The sequence below is a fragment of the Microcaecilia unicolor genome, chromosome 11 (genome assembly GCF_901765095.1).
Source record: "Microcaecilia unicolor chromosome 11, aMicUni1.1, whole genome shotgun sequence".
Classification (NCBI taxonomy): Eukaryota; Metazoa; Chordata; class Amphibia; order Gymnophiona; family Siphonopidae; genus Microcaecilia; species Microcaecilia unicolor.
This window is the reverse complement of record NC_044041.1, coordinates 95,142,880-95,165,716: the sequence shown is the minus strand read 5'-3', so window position 1 is coordinate 95,165,716 and position 22,837 is coordinate 95,142,880. Positions and strand designations below refer to the sequence as shown.

Genomic DNA, 22,837 nt, shown 5'->3' with positions numbered 1-22,837 from the left:
GAGGCAGGTCTTGTCAAACAAATCTGATTAATTTCTTTGGGTGACCCCAGAAAGTTGGATCAAGGGAGAGCTCTGGATGTGGTATATTTAAATTTCAGCAAAGCCTTTTACATGAGTCCACATAGATGACTAATAAACTGAGTACCTTTGGTATGGGCCCTAAAGTGACTGACTGGGTTAGGAACTGGTTGAGTGGAAGGCAACAGAGTGTAGTGGTAAATGGAGCTCAAGGTTCGGTTCTTGGGCCAGTTCTTTTTAACATTTTTGTAATTGATATTGCTGAAGGGCTGTCTGGTAAGGTTTGCCTATTTGCAGATGATACCAAAATCTGCAATAGGGTAGACACCCCTGATGGTGTGGATAACATGAGAAAGGACTTGGCAAAGCGTGAGGAATGGTCTGGAATTTGGCAACTAAGGTTTAATGCTAAAAAATGCAGGGTCATGCATTTGGGCTGCAAAAACCTGAGGGAACAGTACAGTTTAGGGGGTGAAGAACTTTTGTTCACAAAAGAGGAATGGGACTTGGGTGTGATTGTATGTGATGATCGTATGGTGGCCAAATGAGTAGAAAAGGTGACAGTGAAAGCTAGAAGAATGGAGAGGAATGGCCAATAGGAAAAAGGAGATGATGATACCCCTGTATAAGACTCTGGTGAGACCTCATTTAGAATATTGTGTACAATTCTGGACACTGCACTTTCAATAAGATATAAACAGGATGGATTTGGACCAGAGGGAGGCTCTGAAATGGTCAGTGGTCTTTATTATAGTGTTTGGGGATAGACTTAAAGATCTCACTATGTATACTTTGGAAGAAAGGCAGGCGAGGGGAGATATGGTAGGGACATTTAAATACCTACGTGGTGAGTCAGTAGAAAGGAAGTTCTGGAATGAGGGGGCACAGGATGAAGGTGAAAGGAGATAGACTTGGAAGTAACCCGAGGAAATACTACTTCATAGAATTTGTGTGGTGTGCTAAGGGAGAGAGGTGACCCCCTTCTGTGGAAGTGGTGGAGACGAAAACAGTATCTGAATTCAAAAGAGCTTGGGACAAGCTCTAATGATCTCTAAGGGAGCGATAGGGAGAGAAGATGGCATGTATGGGCAGACTGGATAGGCCATATGGTTTTTATCTGCCTACATTTTTCTATGTTAAAGATGTATGTTTTTTTTCATATACATTTCTGTTGTACCTACCATTTGAATGTCCACTATAGCTGAGTTCTTCAGAGACGTACACGTAACCACTGGGGTGGATGTTCTGTCAGCTCACACCTGGCTCATGGCCTCTCTGTGGGTCTCTAAAAGAGAGAAGGCAGAAGAAACAGTATTGATGGTAGTGTGACTATTATCCAATTAGAGTTGGGTACACTGAAACCAAAGAATATTTTCAGACTGAAGGATCTTGGCATCTAATGCTGGTGTCTAGATTCTTTTTGAAAATTAATTCTTCCATGTCCATAGTTCAGTATTTTAGCACTGTGTGTTCTGAACAAACTATTTAGCCCGCATCATTTTTTGAGTTGCTCTGGCTGAAGCGTTCATGTACGAACATTTTTAATAAGTTTCTAAACGCCCTACTATGCTACCTGCAGCTTGAATGGCAATATGATTTGGGCTAAGCTCTAATTAGGAAAGTTTTCACCTGAACTTAGGGTCTTAGTTTGCAATATGAGTTCTATTTTTTTAAGTTCTGCAGTCCATTCTGTTAGATTTAGGTGCTTGGGACCTATTTTTGCAAAATATTTTCTGCCGTGTTATGTCTATGGGTTTGAAATGCGCCCAGACATAACAGTTAAATATGGCTATTTCCTTTTACAGTGTGGCTGTCTTTTTAGTCACTGAGTGTTCCAATAGATGTAGTGTGGATGGAGAGGTCAACTGTGTAAGCATTTAATGCACCATATGCTAGATCTGTACCCTCCCTCAAGGTGGTGCAAATCCTTTTATGCCTCCCCCTTCCCCACCCTTGCTGGACCTGGTAATTATCTGTCTTTTCTTTCTGTTTTTCTAGAACTCTGCTGGTCTAGTCATCTTTCTTGCCCCCACCTCAGCAGGCCTTTGGGGACCCTCTTTTCCTTCCCCATCCCCTCCTTTACCCTTTTAAAGTTGCCACAGAAAACTTGTAAGCAGGAGGGAGTGTGTAATTTTGTAAAGGGAGAAGCAGGGGTAGAAATAGAAAGACAAGGGCTTTGCAGGAGAGATGAGGTAGGGACCCACTCCTTAAATTTGTGACCTGGACCCAACACTCTCTCGTTTTAGTCATGGTACATATCAACAGGTTGGATTGAATTATGTTAGCAATGCAGAGGCTTTACTGTCCAGATGTGAAACTCAGTATCCCAATGTATCTTATTCCATGAACATTGATCAGTCTTTTGTGGTTTGATACTTTATGTGACTTGTGTATCCTTTCTTTAACTGTTCGTATAATGTAGAATATGCCTTTTTGCAAGGGTCCTCAAATCCAGTCCTCAAGGTCTACAGCCTAGCCTGGTTTTCAGGATTTCTATAATGAATATGTATGAAATCTATTTACATGCAATAGAAGCAGTGAATGCAAATAGATCTCACACATATTCATTGTGGAAATCCTGAAAACCAGGCTGGGTTGTGGACCTCGAGGACTGGGTTTGAGCCCCTGCCTTTCTGTCTTATTTGCTTTAGCTTTTGATTATGCTTTTTTTCCCCCTAGGTACACATTTGGGAAACCAGTGACTGGAAAGTTAACCATTAATATGACGGTTAATGGTGTGGGATACTACAGGCATGAATTTGGACATCCGCTCCTGAAAACTTTGGAGGTGAGAAGAGCCTTAAAAGCATCCCATCTCACAGAAATACTATTTAATGTAGATGAAGTATCATACTGCTTCCAAGTACTAGCCACAATCAAACGAGCCACACTGAAGCTGTGTCGGTCTAACTGTTGCTGAGTTCGTCGAACTTGAAGTACTGGCTTGTTAGAAAGAAAAGGATCCCGGGTATCACAGTTCACGGCCATTATTGTACTTGAGCCTGAATTGTTTTCCCGAAAGCCCTCACTTTATAACAAGATCACCATATGTGCTTCATTGTTCCCCATTCACCACAATGCCTCCAAAACAGTGGTGATACAGTTGGAAAGACATGATTAAGACGTACTGGAGTCAGGTACTGCTGATAGAGAACTTTAACACAGTTTTCCTGAATATTGACAGCTGTAGAGGCTCGAGGCAAAGCCGCCTCAAAAGCGTCCCATTGGGAATCCTCATATTCAATTCCCAGCTCAACCTCCCACTTATGGCGATGCCCTGTACAATTAGGGAGTTTATGTTGAAGATGGCGATAAAGGGCTGAGATTAAAAAGTGCCATGAAGGTCTTCACAAAGACATTCCAGGAAGGTCTCTTCATGTGTCAGTTTAGGTTTGATATCCTTTGAAGACAAAAAATGTATTAGTTGATTATAAGCGAAGATATCATGGTGAGGCAGTTGATAATCCCTTGATGTCGGGAAATGAGACAAAAGCCTCATCTTCCGACAGCTGTCCCCAAGTACTCAAACCATGGGACCTCCATCTTGTAAACACAGAGGTTTCCATACCTAAAGGAAAAAGAGGGTTAAATGGAATGGGTGAAACTTTAGATAACTAAAAATCTTTAGTAGCATCCGTGCTGTCTTAATGTTGAAGAGTATTTAAAATAGTAAATGAAAGCCCTTCCTGAAGACTACGACATTTCAGGGGTAGCGACAACAATTGTGCCAATGTTAACCGCTCCCCAAGCATTTGTTGCTCAGTTTGAACCTGTACTCGATAAGGTTGATTTTGGAACCACTCAGTAGCAGATTTGACCTGTACATTATAATAGAACAGCAAATTAGATACCCCCCCCCCCCCCCCCCCCCAAACCTCCTTTCTTCTTATAGGCTCAATACAACAAATTTCTTGGCAGACAGGGACACTTGCCTTGCCAGATAAATTGGGACAGCCTATTCTGAAACTGAGTAAAGCACTGGCACCGGTAAGGATCGAAATAAGTTCAAAAGTCTGGGCAGTATATTCATCTTTATGGTAGCTATATGATCAAAAAATCATAATTTTCAAAAAAATATTTGCTAAACACCAACTGGAGAAAGGTCGTATTGAAATAATGAATGTTTTAAACAAACAGAGCCTCAACTGTCCAGGGAAAGTTAAAAACATTTTAAACAACCCTTAACGGACACCTCATCATCGGCTCCTCAGAACCTGGAAAAACAGCAGTGTAAAAACTCCCAAACATGGAGAAAACAGCTGCTTCAAAAAACAGTTTCTTGAATGACTATATAAAAAAAACACCAATATGACCCTTTTCCAAGTTGGATTAAAATAAATTAGAGATAATACAAAAAATTTTAAAAATTACAAAAATCCAAAAATATTCCTACTTAATCATATTAACACACGTGAATATTGAAACTAAAAATAAAATGTTCTTATCTGTGCTGAAAACATTGTAAGCTGTATGCTGCTCAATAATTGCACTCCCACTGCGCCAAACTCAATCTTCAGGTCACAGTCAAAGTTATCCCAAATATCCACTCTGCTGAAAAGACAAACCCACCCTGTTTACTAAGCTGTACAGCAATGCTAACACAGCCCATTCACAGTGAATGGGCTGTGTCGGCATTAGCGTACAGCAGCCGCTAGCACGGCTTAGTAAACAGGGGGGGGGGAGAGACTTTCAATCTCAACAAGAGACACAGGCCCTCCTTGTTTCGATACTCTGGAACCAGTGTCTCTTGTTTGAGGTTGAAAGTTTTTTTCTTTTCAGCGGTATCAGCCTACCTCCAGTCAGTGGCGTACCTAGGGTAGTTGACACCTGGGGCCGGTCATTTTTTAACACCCCCCTCCAAAATCCAGTACTAGGCATACCGAGAATACAAAACACTCAGGATCTCTAGAACAATTTTACCATACCATAAGCAGTAATTTCTACGAGTCACATAAGGAAAAGGAAAGCATCTTAAACACTACAGTGAGCACTAGAACATCAATTTGCAATTGTAAAATGTAACCAGACAGAATAGTACAGATCGTCGATCCTGCACAGTCAATGCCAACTGAAAGCCGTGTCTTTTTCACAAACACAGATAAACCCTAAACCACTATAGAATAAGTAATCAAACTTTCTATTTAGACAAAAATTAAACTGAACCCCCAAGAGGCCAGACTGAGCATACAATGCAACACCACAGAAACAGAAAATAAAATACCACCATTTTATTGGACTAATACATTTAGCTTTCAGGGACCAAAACCTCCTTTCTCGGATCAGATCAGTACAGTATAGTGATTTTACAATATCCAATCCTGGCCTGAGGAAGGGGGTTTTGTTCTCCGAAAGTTAGTCAAAATATATTAAAATTAGTCCAATAAAGATTACCTTATTTCCATGTTCTATTTATTAACACAGCTACAATACTACTTTATCCTAAAGCAAAAAAATAAAAATATATATTTTACTTGCAGTTTGTTGTCTCTGGTTTCTGCTTTCCTCATCTTCTTTTCACTGTCTTCCTTCCATCCAGCATCTGCCTTCTCTCTCTCTCCCTGCCATCCAGTGTCTGCCCTCTCTCCCTGCCCCTTCCATCTAGGATCTGCCCTCGATGTGCATCTCCTTCCTTTGTCTTTCCTTCCCTCTATCCTTGTCCAACATTTTTCCTCTCTCCTCTCTTCCATCCATGTGCATTTCCTTCCTGACTTTCCTCCTCTCCATCCATCCATCCATGTCCAACAACTCTCCATTCTCCCCTGCACTCTCCTCCATCCACCCATATCAAGCAAATTTCCTCTCTCCCCTGCCCCCATTCATCCATCCATATCCAGCAATTATCCATCTATGTCCAGGAACTCTCCATTCTCTCCTGCCGTCTCCTCCATCCACCCATATTCTTCAAATTTCCTCTCTACCCTGCCCCCATTCATTTATCCATGTCCAGCAATTCTCCTCTCCTCTGCCCTCTCTTCCATCCATCCATATCCAGCAAATTTCCTCTCTCCCCTGCCCCCTCCATCCATCTCCCCTGCCCTCCCCTCCTGTGATCTCTTCTCTCCCCATGCCCTCCCCTCCCATCCATGTCCAGTGATTCTCCCTGCTCTCCCTCAGCACCCCCACAGCCCTCCTCTCCGTTCCTTCCTGCCCTCCCCTCCATCCATCCACCCACGTCCAGCAATTCTCCTCCCCTGCCCTCCCCTCCAGCGATCTCTTCTCTCCCCATGCCCTCCCCTCCCATCCATGTCCAGTGATTCTCCTTGCCTTCCCTCAGCTGCCCCACAGCCCTCCTCTCCATTCCTTTCTGCCCTCCCCTTCATCCACCCACGTCCAGCAATTCTCCTCCCCTGCCCTCCGCTCCAGCGACCTCTTCTCTCCCCCATGCCCTCTCCTTCTCTCACCCATGCCCTCCCCTTCTCTCCCCCATGTCCAACAATCTGTTCTCTCCCCCTGCTCTCCCCTCCCATCCATGTCCAGCATTCTCCTCTCTCCCCTGCCCTCTCCGTTCCTTCCTTCCCGCCCACGGCAGCCCTCCTCCTCCTCTCTGCCCCCCCCCCGTATCATAAACTTTTACTTCCCATAGTGGCAGCGATGTCAGTTACTTATGAAGAAGGCTGCAGGCTCCCCTCCGGCTTCAGCTTCTCCCTTCACTCTTCACACAGTGAGTGTCCCGCCTTCGCGATGACGCATTTCCTGTTTCCGTGAAGGCGGGACACTCACTGTGTAAAGAGCGAGGGGAGAAGCTGAAGCCGGAGGGGAGCCTGTAGCCTTCTTCGTAAGTAACTGACGTCGCTGCCACTACGGGATGTAAAAGGTTATGATACGGGGAGGGGGGGCAGAGAGGAGGAGGAGGGCTGCCGTGGGTGGGAAGGAAGGAGGAGGAGGGTTCTATGAGGCGCTCATGGGGGGGGGGGCGGATTTTGGGTGCGGGGGGGGGGGGGGTGCCTGGAAGCAGCGGGAGCGGCAGAGCACCTCCTTGTGCTGACACCCGGGGCGGACGGCCCCCCCCCCCCCCTTGCTACGCCACTGCCTCTAGTGCTGCTCAAAATGAAGCAATCAAGGTCATATGGCAAGAATATGGCCTGATGTATAATAGGTTATTCTGGTATCTCGAGAGCTCTGACTCTAGCCTTCTATTCGAGGCTGTGACATCAAATCCTCCCAAACCTTCACCCTTTTTCACATAAGCCTACTTGTGTTAATTTAATAGTTTTACTACGAGGCCATCACAGCTACTAATTTACCAAAAAGTTTAACTGTGAGGCCACCACAATTACTAATTTACCAATTTACAAAACAGTTGCATTTAGGAACTCTGGGGCAGTATATCCTACCACCTGTGAGGAGGTTTACAATATTGTCAGTCTTTTGTATGTTGTCTTTGGATCCAATTTATGCTTACAGATTCAAGAATCTGAACAAAGGGTTCCATATTCCATATACACTGAGAGATTTCCTCCTCCCCCTTCCCCCTCCCGAATGTAAACAGATTCAGCTGCAAAAGAAAAATGATGGTATACCTTTTTGCAGATCCATGGCTCTACCTCTTTTGACATCTGTGTGAAAGACATGATGCCCGTGGATGTCCCAGAACACTTTCGAGGCACAGTAAACATCTGGGCAACTGTGGAGAGCGTGGATGGGAGCAGGCAGGTCACTTTCGATGATTCTACACCTGTTCAAAAGCAGCTGATTGACATCAAATACACAAGGGACACTCGGAAACAGTTTAAACCTGGCCTGCCATACAAGGGAAAGGTATTAACTAATTTCTATGTACCACCTAGACCGCTGTTTTTGTTGTGATCAAGCTAAGAGATGTGGACTAGGAGATGAATATACAAATCAATGTGAATGTGACAATCGCAGTGAACTGCAGTCATGATCCCAAATGGAGACATGACCTAGACAGCCTGTAAATAGAAATATCAGCAGCCCATGCCTCTGGGGTCCCCCGCTTTCTGTGGCCGTGATAATGGGGTTGTGGCTACAGAACGTTTGTTGATCACTGCCCTATATTTTATCATTGGATTTCTTTGAATCCAGAACATATTTCCTCCTTCCCTACTCCCATCTCAAATGCTCTAGCCTGCTGATCTCCTTCTGCAGATCTGTTGTAACTTGTTTTATTCCACTGGCTGCTAAGTCAGGTGCCCAGATTTTAACTTGGTCTCTTTAAGGCACAGGGAAATGGTGACCTTCAGGTCATATAGAGAGTCACTGGGGGAGGTGTATCTGCACATTGAAAGTGTATCTCACTGTATTTTGGTTTTGAGCATCTTTACCTTCTGGAGGAACCTTTGTGTGGTGATTTTGCATGGAAGTTTCCTAGACCCCTGATGCAGCCCGTTTAGGCTGAAACACGAGTCGTGCCGGGTCTCCCTTTATGTTTTAGAAGAACTTTTTAATAAAGACTTTTTTGGACACCATCTGCGAGAGGGTCTTTCTTTTTGCTCTACTGTTTCAAGCTTGGTGGTTTTTCCACAAGTGGAGCAATTTGCCTTCTGTTTGAACTGTGTAAATTAAATGGACCATCGCAGAACTTTTGTAAGTGCTTCAAGTTGTTTGATTTCTACCTCCACAAGCCTTTCTGTGCCTGACTGTGTTGGAAGCCCAAGTGTTCTGAGTAAGCTAGCCTTTAATCCTAGCATTAATCTTGCTGGTCCAGTGATGGGGTGGGTTTAGAGAACATTTATTGTAGGATGCTGCATTTTGCCAATTTTTGGTTAGGTGGCAGTTCTTCTGTGCTGGTTCACCACTAACTGCATATTACTTGAAGAATGCTAGCAAGGGAGGCAGAGGGTTTATTCTCTGGTGCTTCAGATTTGTAATAGAATTCATGCATTTAGAGAATAGAGGGAGATGTGGATGATCAGGGCTGACATCAGGGGCCTGTGGGGCACAGGGTGATTAAGCTGGAGTAGGCTCACCTGCTTTCTAAGGGGAAATTTGAGAAATCTGACTGGGTGGGAGGCCCAGAGTGGAGGTGGGAATTCTTGTAACGTACCCCCTGGCCTGGTACTGGTCTCTGTCATGCAGTCACAGCTGCAATTGGCAAGTTCCTGACTAATGGGCTAGGACTACCCTGACCCAGAACTGATATTCACTGTATGGGCCACAGACATTCTTGGGTCATTCCCCAGAGCCCAGGGTGGTCACTGTAATCCTCCTTTAACATGGACGGCCCTGCCTAAAGGATATGTGTAATATTTGTTTTATTATTATCTATATACCAAAATGGGTGAAGGCTTGACTGTTGGCATTTTTAATGTTGTGGTTATTAAAACCAATTAAAGAAAAGCGTTACTTGTGTAAACCAGGTTGAAGTCACTTACCCAGATGGCAGTCCAGCAGATGGTGTGACTGTATGCATCAAGGCTCAACTGACATCTAAGGACAATGTTTATACTAGCGAATTAGTTTCCAGAAACGGGCTGGTGGAGTTTGAAATTCCATCCATACCCACAGCTGCGCAGTACGTCTGGCTGGAGGTAAGCAGCAAGCAATCTGTTCTCGACAGAAATCTCTTTTGTCTAGTTCGAATGTATTTTAATTGAAGGAAACACTAACTCTCCAAACAGAAAACACATGTTTCAAACATTTTTCTTGTTATTTGTATTGTAAATTGCCATGATGACTTTTGTTGGAAAGGCAGTCAATCAAGTTACTAAAATAAAATAAATAAAGCCTTAGATAAATGAAATACAGAGCTGAAAAAGTAGCTTAATGACCATGAATAAACTATCCTTCCATCTTTGTAACATTTAAAGCCCCTACTTATCCCTACCAACTCATAAATGAGGACGAGAACAGCAGTTTATTTGCATAACTGAGATGTTGCCATAATTTTTGTTACAAAATGTGAAACATTTTATATTAGTTTTCATATCCACAAACTAACATCATTCAATTAAATAATAAACAATAAATGACCCTCCTCAACCCAGACCACGCCTAACCCTTCAGGAAAAACACTAAAAATCTACTAAAACCTTTTGTCTGGTTTCTTATGGCTTCCACTGATTGACAAAAACCTCAGAAAACAAACAAAAAGCAAGCTGTAAGGGATTATTACTAGAGAGCTAATTGCTACTAGGTTCCTGTTCCAATTCTTGTTACAAAGTTTAAAACAAGTAGCTGGTCATTGCAGTTCTGTGCATACTAGTAATAGCTGATCCCACTGATCTGAGCAATCTTGAGAAAACGAATCTGTCACAGCAGGTGACTTTAAATTGTTGTGGTGCTGTATAAAGGAATCTTGAGACAGGAATTGATATCAGCATTGCATGCACCTAGGATCTCGATGCCAGCCAACGTCAAATCCTGTTTCTCATTTAAATGTGTTTTTTTCCAAGGGTGTTCAGACCAGTAGTGTAGCTTTGTGGGGCCACAGGGGCATGGGCCCCCATAGATTTGGCCCTGGCTCCCCTGCCGACGACTCTCTCGACCCCCCCCCCTTCCCGCCACCAACCCGCTGCAGTCGGGTACCTTTGCTGGTGGGGGACCCCAACTCCCGCCAGCCGAGGTCCTCTTCTCTGACGTGGCCGCGTTGCTGGCTGATCTGCAAGGCTTCGTTCTGTTCTGTGAGTCTGACATCCTGAACGTACACGTGCAGGACATCAGACTCACAGAAACAGAACGAAGCCTTGCAGATCAGCCAGCAACGCGGCCGCGCCGGAGAAGAGGACCGGCTTGCGGGAGTTGGGGTCCCCCACCAGCAAAAGTACCTGGCGGTGGGGGGGGGGTGTCAAAGTTGATGATGGTGCCGGGGGGGCTAAAATGTGCCCCTCACCTCGGGCTCTGGACCCCCCCTCCCGCCAGTCTGGCTACGCCCCTGATTCAGACCATGTGGGATGCTGGCCTATTCAAAGTGAATGGGTTGTGTTGGCATTAGCACATGGCTTAGTAAACTGTGTGCTTGTGTGTGTGTGTGTGTGTGTGGGGGGGGGGGGGGTTAGTTAAAATGAAAAGCCAAAGACAAAGGAATGAACGGGTATGTTTGAAAGTTCAGTTATAAACAGGACAGTTTGCAACACAATTTTGCTGTTGGTAACTAGTTACCCAGGTAAAAATATTTGAAAATTTGTCTTATGATTTTTCTTTTCTTTTCTCTTCCAAAAATACTAGAAAACCTTTCTGTTGGAAAATCACCCTAAATCTGTTTTACTTTGCACTTAGGGTTCTTTTACTAAGCTGCGGTATAATCTGGGCTTAATGCAGGTTAACACAGGACTTTGATGTGCACTAAACCCAGATTGAACACAGCATTTTATTTTTGTTTGTTTTTAGGGTTTTTTTCTTTTGATTTAATTGCAGGTCATATGCTAATGTTCCTATTAGACAGCAGTACCTGCAAAGAATTAACATGGGAGCGCTTAGCACCTCCAAAATGGGGGGGGGGGGGGGCGCTAAGTGCTTCCGTGTTAACTCTACTTTATCCAGTTAGCATGTGCTAATCATAACACACTAGCTGGATAACCTGGGAACACCCACTCTCCGACCATAACATTCCCCCTTCAAAAATATTTCTAAAAAATTGGATATCCATGGGTTAGCGCACCCAATCAGGCAAAATACCGCAAACACTTTAATACATTTCTGTTTTAGCCTGTTAGCGTGCAGTAACTATGCATTTCCCACAGATTCTATATCGTGTGCTTAGATTTAAGTGATGAAATCAACGCGGATTCTATAACACCGCGCGTAACTTAATTGGCTTAAGCTAAACAAGCAATAATGAGCAGTAATTGGCACTAATTAGAATTTAAGCACACAACTCACTAAGTATGTTCTGTAAAGATGTGCGCTGAACTAACGCAAGGAGGCAAAAAGGGGCGTGGTTATGGGCGTTCCAAAATTTAGACGTCTAGTTATAGAATATGGCCCAATGCGCCTAAATCTACGTGCTGAGATTTACACCAGGTTTTTGTTGGTGTAAATGGATACATGCAGATGTTGACATTTCAACTAAGCATATTTTATAATCTGTGCCTAAATTTATTTATTTATTTGTGGCATTTATACCCCGCTCTTTCCCGCTCAATAGCAGGTTCAATGCGGCTTACATAGTATGGTACAAAGTATCACAGAAATAATACAGGGATGGAAACAATATATCAAAGAGATGACATAATTACTTAGATTAGGTTCAGTATGGTACGATGTGTCACAGAAATGATACAAAGTATAGAACAAAGTGTCGCAGGGACGGCATAATTTCATAGAGTGGGATAATTACATTGAGTGGGACAGTGGTAAGAGATGTGTTGAAGGGAATGTAGTGTGGGTGATATAGTGGAGTGGAGTTGTGTTTGAGAGTTAGGACGGGTTGTAGGCTTGTTTGAAGAGGTAAGTCTTCAGCAGTTTTCGGAAAGGTAGATGCTCAGTGGTTTTTCAGATGTGTTGAGGTATGGCCTTCCAGAGTTGGCTGCCAATTACAGAGGTTGGATGCGTAGTAGGTTTTGTATTTAAGGCCTTTGCAGACTAAATCTAGGTGCCGATTATAGAATATGCTTAGTTGGCACTGATTTTAGCACCAATTTTTTTTTTTAATGTAGAATCTCCTCCTAAGAGCTTAACTCCTTTTAGTAAAAGAACCCTATAGTTTTTCCCACCTTGTAAGAGGTTGGGTTTAGCAAACACCACATGGAGATCTCATTCTGGAATTCCTGTGCCAGCTTTATACCATTGTCTGCATGCACAGAACTACCTGTGACATCAGCCAGCTGCTGAATTGTTGAAGGGATATTTTATGGAGCATGTTCTTTTTCAAAATTCACTTGCAGGCCTACAAATAACCCATATATTTTAGAAATTGCTACCAAAATGGTCATATCAGCCATGGTGCAAACATTTATTTTTAGTAGCTTGATGTAGTACATGGCAATAGAACAAGCGTTCGTTGTGTAATGTTCTTCTCATACATCTTTCCTAAGACAAAAGTCATGGCAATCAATGGAAAACCAGCAGGGGACCATTATTTACCCAACTACTTGTCCATCAGCAGCTGGTACTCGCCAAGCAGATGCCATATTCAGCTTCAGCCGCCTGGTAAGCCATTGCAGGTAAGGACTGCTTTGATATGAAATGTCATCAAACTAGTCTCCTTTTATGCAAGGTTGTGCAGTGGAAGTCTAAAGCAATTATAGGTGGAGTCGGTAAAAATGTACCAACTCTGACTCCAGCTTCAAAATTTAAAAATTTACATTATATGGTAAATTTTATAATTTATATCTTTTTGTCCTCAATCTAAAGTTCTATTTACCAGTACTTTAGATCCAGAACAAGTAAATTAAAACCTAATATCAGTAGGAGTTGGAGTCAAAGGTTTGGTGTGCAGACTCCACAGCCCTGTTCCTATATATATGAAATACCAATTTGGGGGTTCTGGGCTGGATTATGCTGACATTAGATCTGGACATGAGCACTTGAACGCTATCTGGAGTTGTGTAGGGGGTCTGTCTTGTAGATTGGATGGCTGTACTGGGGTACCTCTGTATTCCTATTTTAGCCCTGTTATTTTTGGAATTTCATAATACCCTTTCCGTGCCATCTCCCACCCTGCCTCCCCATCCCAGGGAAGGTTGGAAGGACCTGCCATTTCCTCCCCTCCCCCTCCCCACAGACAGTTTGAACTTCGTGGGTGTGGCTTGGATCTCTTTCAGGGAGAGAAAACTAACAACTTATAGCAGCAGCTTCAGAGAGCATTTTCCATCTCACAGATAGGCTGCAGAGAATACCTTCTCCTGCTTTAGACTTAGTCCCGCCCACCCACCCCTAGAGTGACATGTCTTATATAACCTCCCTATCAACCCACTCATTACTTTACCTCACCCATTTCTATTCTTCTATCACCTTCTCCCACTACACCTAATCACACTGACCACCCTTCAACATCTTCAGTCCTTCTGTGACTGTTCTCTTGTGCTTGACTGCTTAAATATTTTAAATTTAAATGCTTTACTTTTTGTCTATTAGATTGTAAGCTCTTTGAGCAGGGACTGTCTTTCTTCTGTGTTTGTACAGCGCTGCGTACACTTTGTAGCGCTCTAGAAATGTTAAATAGTAATATTAGGAATGTGTGTTTTTCTATTTTTTTTTTTTAAGTTTTTGATATTGTTTCCTAATAACGTGTGTCATTTTGTATAGTTTTCACTAAACAAAATGACACACTATAACAGAACTAGAAAACAATTTTCTACCTTCACATTGCTGCTGCATCTTGTAAACTGGATATTTTGGGTGATGTTCACCATTTCTTACTACCAGCTGCTCCAGGAGAATACTGGCACTCTAAAAGAGGTTTCAAAGTACATAACTCATCTCTGAAACTCTCAAAAGATATGCCAAATCCCACTGCAAACTAGACACATGCCCAAATAACCTCATGAAATCTGCTCCTCAACAATTCATAATAGACCTAACGAACCATGTAAACTTCATGCTACAAAACGGACTTTTCCCAAAAGAAAAAGGAAAAATCTTACTCACCCCAATACCTAAAGATACAAAGAAAAGCACGAGTGAATTAACCAATTACAGGCCAGTAGCATCCATACCACTAATAACCAAAATAACCGAAGGAATGGTAACTAAACAACTCACAAACTGTCTAAACAAACACTCAATACTGCATGATGCCCAATCAGGATTCCAGTCGAATCATAGCACAGAAACAGTATTAGTCACCCTTATGACTAAATTTAAACAAATAATTGCGACTGGCAACAATATACTCCTCCTACAATTTGACATGTCAAGTGCCTTCGATATGGTTGACCACGGAATCCTATTACACATACTTGAATACTTTGGCATTGGAGGAAATGTCCTGAATTGGTTCAAGGGGTTCCTAACCCAACGTTCGTATCAAGTCACATCAAATTCAACCACGTCTAAGGCATGGACACCTGAATGTGGAGTACCACAAGGATCACCTCTCTCACCACCATTTTCAACCTAATGATGATCCCTCTGGCAAAACTCCTATCAAACCATAACCTCAACCCATATATATACGCTGATGACGTGACAATATACATCCCTTTCAAACAAGACATTAACGAAATCTTCAACGAAATCAATCAAAGCCCACACATCATGAACACATGGGCAGATGCATTTCGTCTGAAATTAAATGCAGAAAAAACTCAATGCCTGATACTCACCTCCCAATACAACACAAAGGAATTCACCGCTATAAACACACCAAACCTAAACCTTCCAATCTCACTCTCGACCGCCACCTAACACTCGAAACTCACGCAAACAACACAACTAAAAAGATGTTTTACTGCATGTGGAAATTGAAAAGGATAAGACCATTCTTCCCAAGATCCGTCTTTCGCAGCCTAGTGCAATCCCTCGTACTCAGCCATCTGGATTACTGCAACTCACTATACGTAGGTTGCAAAGAGCAAACACTGAGGAAACTTCAAACAGCCCAGAATACGGCAGCCAGACTCATCTTTGGAAAGCCAAAATATGAAAGTGCAAAACCATTACGAGAGAAGTTACACTGGCTTCCACTCAAGGAACGTGTCACTTTTAAAGTATGCACATTAGTCCACAAAATCATCCACGGCGAAGCCCCAGCCTACATGTCTGAGTTAATAGACTTACCACCCAGAAACACCAAAAGATCATCCCGAACTTTCCTCAACCTCCACTTCCCCAACTGCAAGGGCTTGAAATACAAGACGCTACACGCATCAACCTTTTCTCACATGAGCATGTAGTTTTGGAATACACTGCCGCGCAACTTAAGAACGATCCACAAGCAAGCTTCCTTCTGCAGATTATTGAAGACCCATCTTTTTGAAAAAATTTACGGAAAGAGCCAAAACACATAAAATCCACATTTACTGTTCATTAATGCACCATACATCCACTTCTGAACTCTCTTCCCACGTAATCTCACATCACTCATACCTTTACTCACAGAAATATGTATACCATATGTCTTTATGCCTTAGTATTGCCCTTTAAGCTCCCATTGTCTCCTTCCAATGTTCAATGTTTGTGTTCCATTGTTGCACTCCTTAACAACACTTCGATTGTCTCGCATAATTTTGCACAATGTATCCATAACCAATTTGTAACAAATTGTACTTCCATCATTCATTTCTTATTGTAAGCCACACTGAACCCGCAAAAAGGTGGGAAAATGTGGGATACAAATGCAATAAATAAATAACTAGAAATAGAATCACCAACAACAATGTTTTTTCTTTTTAGTAATTCAGTAGGAGTGTACAGCAAACAGAAGGCTCCTTTTAGGAAGCTAAGGCCAATCCTTTTTTAAGACCATCCTGAAGAAGTATTAAAATTCCTGCAGGTTTCAGTGAGCTCCTTGGAATAAATATATCTGTACTATGCAGGTTAGTTTCCTCACTTAGGTCTCCAAGTCCAAAGCAGTCTCAGATTTGCTTCATGGCATCATGACTGCTCTTCCCATAGATTCCACCCAAGAACTGCAGGAGATGCACACTAATGAAGAAGGCTCTTGTCCTTGCCCAGAAATGTTTTTTTTTCCCATTACGTAGCTTCCCACTATTCCAGAACCTGTGGGATAGCTGCTCCATCAACCAACAGGTAGAGATAGAAAAGTGAGCTGAGACATATCTCTCTTGGCATCCAGTTCAGCTCCTAAGTATTTTCTATCTCCAGCAGGTGGATGGACATACTTTTCAGCCTCTGACTCTGATTTCCTCCTGGTCCAGTTGGTCAACTGGTCCTCAGTTGAGCTTTGCAGGTGGCTTGAATCTGCAGAGTCATATCTGGAGGTCTTCAGATCCCTGTCTCTGGTGTCCTGCAAATTTACTTCTTCCCTCCCTTCACCCCTCCCCTATTTCCTGTGGAACTCTCCTTTCCAGAACAACAACTTAAAAAAAAAAAAAAAAAGAAATAGAGGAGGTTTACTGGAGATCATGGGACAGCATGTTGGTCCTTGTTCTGTCTCATCTGTAGTAAGAATTGTGGAGCTGTGAGCTTGGGGGGGAACAGCTGGCAGTGGTAAGTCCAACTAAAATTTGACTCGGAACCACTTGGAAGGCTACAAGTTCTACTTGGTGCAGGGGAGAGATTCTGACTCATCACTTGGGACTGTGTGGTGTGGCACTTGTAACAGTCGGGAAGAATGGCGACTCCCGCGGAGACACTTAAGTGGTGTTCTTGCTGTGGGACCTGCTAGCCACCATTAGGGCATCGCGGTGCGTGCGTGCAAACCAGGAATCCCACAGGATGTGGAGGAAATTGTTGGCAGCAGCATGTCTTCAGATTTGGTGCAGCATCTGAATATACCAGGGGTGTTGGGCTCTCCAGCAGGGCTGGTGCACAGTTTGATGTAGGAGAGCACAGGAACGGCCACCATTTTCCTGGGGCCAACTGGCAGTGAGGAACAACCTCTGTCTGATCACACATGGAGCACATCCACCATTTTACTACCTCAAGGCCTGACATAGCATTCAGCAGCATCGGGATTTTTGTTTTCTCTGGAGTTTACATTGCTGTTACACCAGGCCTATTGACTGAAGCAGGGGTAGTTGGAGTTGCTGCAAATTACTTCAGTTTCTTGTCTTGATACCCCTCTGGCTCCTAAGAGATCTCATTTAGACCTCAAGGAGTGGGCAATTAGGCTCTCTGCTTCTCCTTCTTTATCTGATGTGGCCTCAGTCTATTCAGAGAAGCTATCATTGAAGGAGCCATTGGAGTAGGGCTCCCTCCTGGGGAGGGGATGACCTGGACGCACTGAGGTTTCATAGAGAAGAATTCATTACTCTTATTTCTGAGGTACTGGTGGTGCTTTCCATTGAGGAGTCTTCTGCTTCAGCATCAGGAGTTACATCTGTGTTGGTCATGAGGGAGCTTAGAGGGCCTTCTAAGGCCTTCCCGATGCATCCTGACATTCAGGACCTCATTACAGCAGAATGGGTTTCACCGGATATGGGGTTGAGAGTGGAAGAGCCATGGCTTGCCTCTACTCCTTAGTTCTGGAGAAGAAAGAGAAATTGCAGCTTCCCAAGGTGGACTCCCTTGTTATGGCAGTGACTAAGATCACATTGCTGGTGGAAGAGAGCATTGCTCTAAAAGACCTACAGGATGGGAGACTAGAAGGCTCGCTGAAACAAGCCTTTGAAGTGACTTTTTTGGGCCTTCAAGCGACAGGGTGCAGCTCGTTCATGGCTAGAGCATTCCTGAAGTGGCATTAGCAGTCTGCAACAGAAGACAATTGCCAGATAGAAGTGGGGTTGGCCTACTTTGTGGATGCTGTTTATGACATGTTACAGGATACACCCCACAGTATGTCTTTGGCTGTTACAACACGTTAGCAGCTCTGGTTTCAGCATTGGGCAGCGGATGCAGTGTCAAAGTCATGTCTAGTTAGACTGCCCTTTCAGGGCAAGTGTCTGTTTGGAGACGATCTCGGTAACTTGGTGAAAGAGCTGGGGGAAAATAAACCACAGCGGTTGCCGGAGGATAAGCTGAAAGCCTCTGGTCTTCCATCTTCAAGAGGCTCTCAATTTTGAGACAGCAGGTACTGGCCTAGTCATCAGCAATATGGTCAGAAATCCTGCTTTCAGGCACACCAATCTTCTTTTCAGTCAGATAGGGTGCCCAATGCCTCCTGAGCTTCTCAATAATGTGAGTGTGGTCCACTCTTCTCTTCTGGTGGAAGGATGTCTTCAGGAGTTTTGGGAAGAGTTTTGGGAAGAGTCTCCCAGTGGCTCCTCTCTTCTTGCAGTCTCCTTGTTGAAAGGGAACCATGGTTGTCGAGGTTCAGGCCACCATGGATTCCTTGCTGGCACTGCAGGCCATTGTTCCAGTTCTTCAGGCCAAACAAGGACAAGGCACATACTCTGCCTACTTCATTGTCCCAAGGAAGGAAAGCACCTTTCGTCTAGTCTTAGATCTCAAAGGTCTAAACCGCCATCTCCGAATCTCCCACTTTGGCATGGAAACATGTCAATCTCAAGGAGTCATACTTGAATATACCCATATGGCCACTGCATCAGAGGTTTCTATGTTTTGCTGTGCTGGGCCTTCACTTCCAGTTCAGGGCTTTGGGCTTTGCCTGTTGGTCTCGTCATGGCACCAAGAATGTTTACCGAGGTTATGGTAGTGGTGGCAGCCTTCCTTTGGTGCCACGGAATCAGAGTTCACCTATACCTCAATGACTGGCTCATTAGTGCACCATCCTATTTGTACAGTATGGTGGCTACAGACAAAGCTGTCCATTTTCTGCAGTCAGGTGATCAGTTTTGAGACGAGCAGACTAACCCCATCACAGATGCTGAAGTACCTGGGCATTCTATTAGACACAGCACGCTCATGGAACGCAGGAGGTCAAAGCTGGTTAACTTCATCGCAGAAGCTGGAGTATCTGGGCAGTCTATTAGACACAGCAAGGGAGAGGATCTTCCTCATGGAATGTAGGAGGTCAAAGCTGGTTCTACAGATTTGTCTTCTCCTCAGACAAGGCAGGCCTAGGCGCTGGGACTATGTCTAGGTTCTGGGGTCAATGACAGCGGCAATGGAATTGGTGCCATGGGCAAGAGCTCATATGTGGCCATTACAGGAGCCTCTTCTCAGCCACTGGTACGACCTTCATCTTCTTTGGACACTGGTTTCCAGACGGAGTATGCAGTGGTGTTTGTCACCCAGGAATTTAACCGTCGGAGCTCCCTTTCCAATAACACAATTAAAGATGGTGACAACAGATGGCAGCAAGTCGGATTGGGGAACTCATTACAAGTTCCATCTGGCACAGGGCACCTGGATGGAACAGGGTCTCAGTGGTTGATAAATCGCTTAGAGCAGTGCAGAATGTCTTATGCAACTTCGCTCCCTTTCTGGTGTGGCTGCAGTGGCTTATGTCAACAAGCAAGGTGGGACCTGCAGCCATCAAATGGCAGTGGAGGCAGCTTTCCTCATGAGTTGGATGGATAAAAATCTTTGCTTATCGTCAGCTCACATTGCTGGGTCTTTGAATGTGGAGGTGGACTTTCTCAGAAGACACTCCTTGGACCCGGGAGAATTGGAATTCTCCAGCCAGGGTTTTGAGTTGATAGTGGACCGATGGGGTTCTCTGCTTCTGGACTTGATGGTGACAAAAGGGAAGCCAAAGTGCCAAAGTTTTTCAGACTTTAGAAAGAACCGGGCTCGATGGTGATCGAAGCCTTACTGCAGCCCTGGCTAGAGACACGTCTACTGTATGTGTTCCCTCCTTGGCCCATGGTAGGCTGCGTGTTGAAAAGGATTGCATTGCACCGGGGTCAAATAATTCTTGTAGTCCTCAATTGGCCTCAGAGGCCATGATTCAACTGCTGGACAGGGATTCTCTCTATCGTTTGCAGGTATGCAGCCTGCTGAAGTAAGGTCCAGTGCTTATGAGGATCCATGCCCTTTGGTCTATTGAAAGGGCTTGGTTGAGACGAAAAGGTTATTCTGATTCATTCATTGCTACCTTCTTCAGGCTCAGAAATGCTCTACATCCTTAACGTATGCAAGGGTGTGGAGGATGTTGGAGGGCTGGTGTTCTGAGCGTGGACTTTCACCCTTCTCTGCTCAGATTGTGCATATCCTAGTGTGCCTCCAGGCAGGCCTTCAGAAAAGACTGGTGTTGAGTTCTCTAAAAGTACAGGTTGCAGCTTCGGTCTGTTTTAGGGGCCAACTACAGAAGACATCTCTTGCAGCACACCCGGATTTTGTTAGATTCTTTTGGGATGCAGGCCATTTGCAGCCTCCCTTTTGTATGCCATGTAGAGTGGAACCTTAATTTTAGTCCTTCAGACTCTTCAGAAGTCTCCTTCTGAGCCACTCCAGAAGGCCTCAATGAGAGGACGAATAAGCTCCATATTTTTCCTTGAAGCTTCTTGAAGTGCTTAGCGTTCTCTTTAGATATCTGGAAGTCACAAATGAGTTTTGCAAATCAGAGACACTATGCTTATTGGTAAGCAGAGGCTTGGCCTCATGGCTTCCAAGCCCACAATTAATTGCTAGATGACTGAAGAAGACTGTCACGTCGGCTTATTTGCTTGCGGGGAAGCTGGCTCTTTGGGCTTTGTGGGCTCATTCTATGAGGCATACAGCAACATCCTAGGGGAAGACTACATTACTGTCTCTGGTTCATATTTGCAAGGCGGAGACATGGTCAATGCTGCATACCTTTGCTAAGCACAACAGGGTGGACATTGCTGCATTCTCAGAAGCCAGTTTTGTGGCTTCAGTCCTCATGGTGTACTCAGGATCCCACCCACTCTAGGGGTTGCTTTTAAACATTACACAGAATCTGGAATAGTGGAAAGCAATGTAATGGAAGGAGAAATTAGGTCTTACCTGATAATTATCTTTCCATTAGTCTTTCTCACTATCCCAGAGGCCCGCCCAATTTTTATGAGATGTTCAGTCGTTGCGAAGTAAAGGGTCAAATGTTTGTTTTTGTTTGTTTTAACAAAACTTTATACACCGCTTAATTTTAGCAAAATAAAGCAGTTTACAAAAGTATATACATAAAAAAACTAAAATACAAATAAAACAATTAAAAGAACTCCAATAATGAATAGGAAAGCCAAGCATTCATATCAAGTCATTCATTACCTTAGTCAAATGCTTTATAAAATGTTTACGCTCTGCAAAACCGCTGATGTATCCTAATATTATCCAGCTCAAAGCCTGTTTGAAGAACAAATAACAACTGTTACCTTGCATGGTGCTTCCTGCATATCTCTTGTTCTCTACAAGTTGTCCAGAAATGAGAGAGGTCCACTCACGTTTGCTCCTCTGGTTAGTGTTAGGTTAGCTAGTTGTTTAAGGTTCTTGTGTGTATTCTGAGTTTCTCCTTACTGCTTGTCTACATAAATACTGAGGAAGTAGACTGAATGCCAAGAGAGATGTGTCTCAGCTCAGTTTTCAGTTCTCTATCTTTAGCTGCGTGTTGATGGACACAACTATTCCACAGGTTCTGGATTAGTTGGAAGGACTAATGGAAAGAAAATTATTATTACGACCCAATTTTTCCTTCTCTGGAAATTAATTTAAAGACACACAGCACCCCCTGCTCATCTGGGTCCCTGTTCCCAACTGGCACAGGAGCTGCCATCCGTTCCTAGTCCAAAAACTGCACAGTTCATCTGTCACCATCTGCTGGAGTCAGAGGAATACTGAAGAGGTAAAGCTGCATGGTGATCTTATAGGGCAGAGCTTGCAGGTCTTTAGGCTCTGTCTCCGTCTGCAGGTTGGTGAGCATGGAGATACAGTTTGTTCAAAAAGGAAAATCATTAGGGGGTAATATTAGATCAGGCACTTGCTATGCAGGAACAGATGTTAAGATAATTGGGGCAGTTGTTTTGAAACTTAAAATTATTAGATGCGTGAAAGAATTTTTAACACCAGGAAATTTTTGAATGGTAATTCAAAGTATTATTATCCCACACTTTGGGCCCTGTTTACTAAGCCGCACTAGAGATGCGATAGCGCTTTTAGCGAGTGCTTACCATAGTGTAGGTGCTAATTTTGTGCATGTGCTAAAAACGCTAGCTTAGTAAACAGGGTCCTTTGATTATTGCAATAGTTTATTGATGGTGGTTCCTAAAAGATTTTTAAAGTCTCTCCAATCTGCACAGAATGTTGCTGCACGAGTAATTAAAGGGCTTTCTAAGTTCGAACATGAGTGGAGGAGTAGCCTAGTGCTTAGTGCAGTGGACACTGATCATGGGGAACTGAGTTCAATTCCCACTGCAACTCCTTGTGACTCGGGGCAAGTCACTTAACCCTCCATTGCCCCTGGTACAAAATAAGTACCTGAATATATGTAAACCGC

At 43.7% G+C, this 22,837-nt stretch overlaps 1 protein-coding gene across 1 annotated transcript in view; it reads left to right on the top strand.

Moving 5' to 3' along the window:
- Positions 1-22,837, top strand: part of CPAMD8 (C3 and PZP like alpha-2-macroglobulin domain containing 8) — a 206,873-nt gene that overhangs the window by 34,868 nt on the left and 149,168 nt on the right. Inside the window, exons 10-13 of the mRNA XM_030219505.1 lie at positions 2,698-2,806; positions 7,549-7,776; positions 9,339-9,509; positions 12,954-13,082. Coding sequence (XP_030075365.1) covers positions 2,698-2,806; positions 7,549-7,776; positions 9,339-9,509; positions 12,954-13,082 — 637 coding nt within the window. The remainder of the gene's footprint in view (positions 1-2,697; positions 2,807-7,548; positions 7,777-9,338; positions 9,510-12,953; positions 13,083-22,837) is intronic.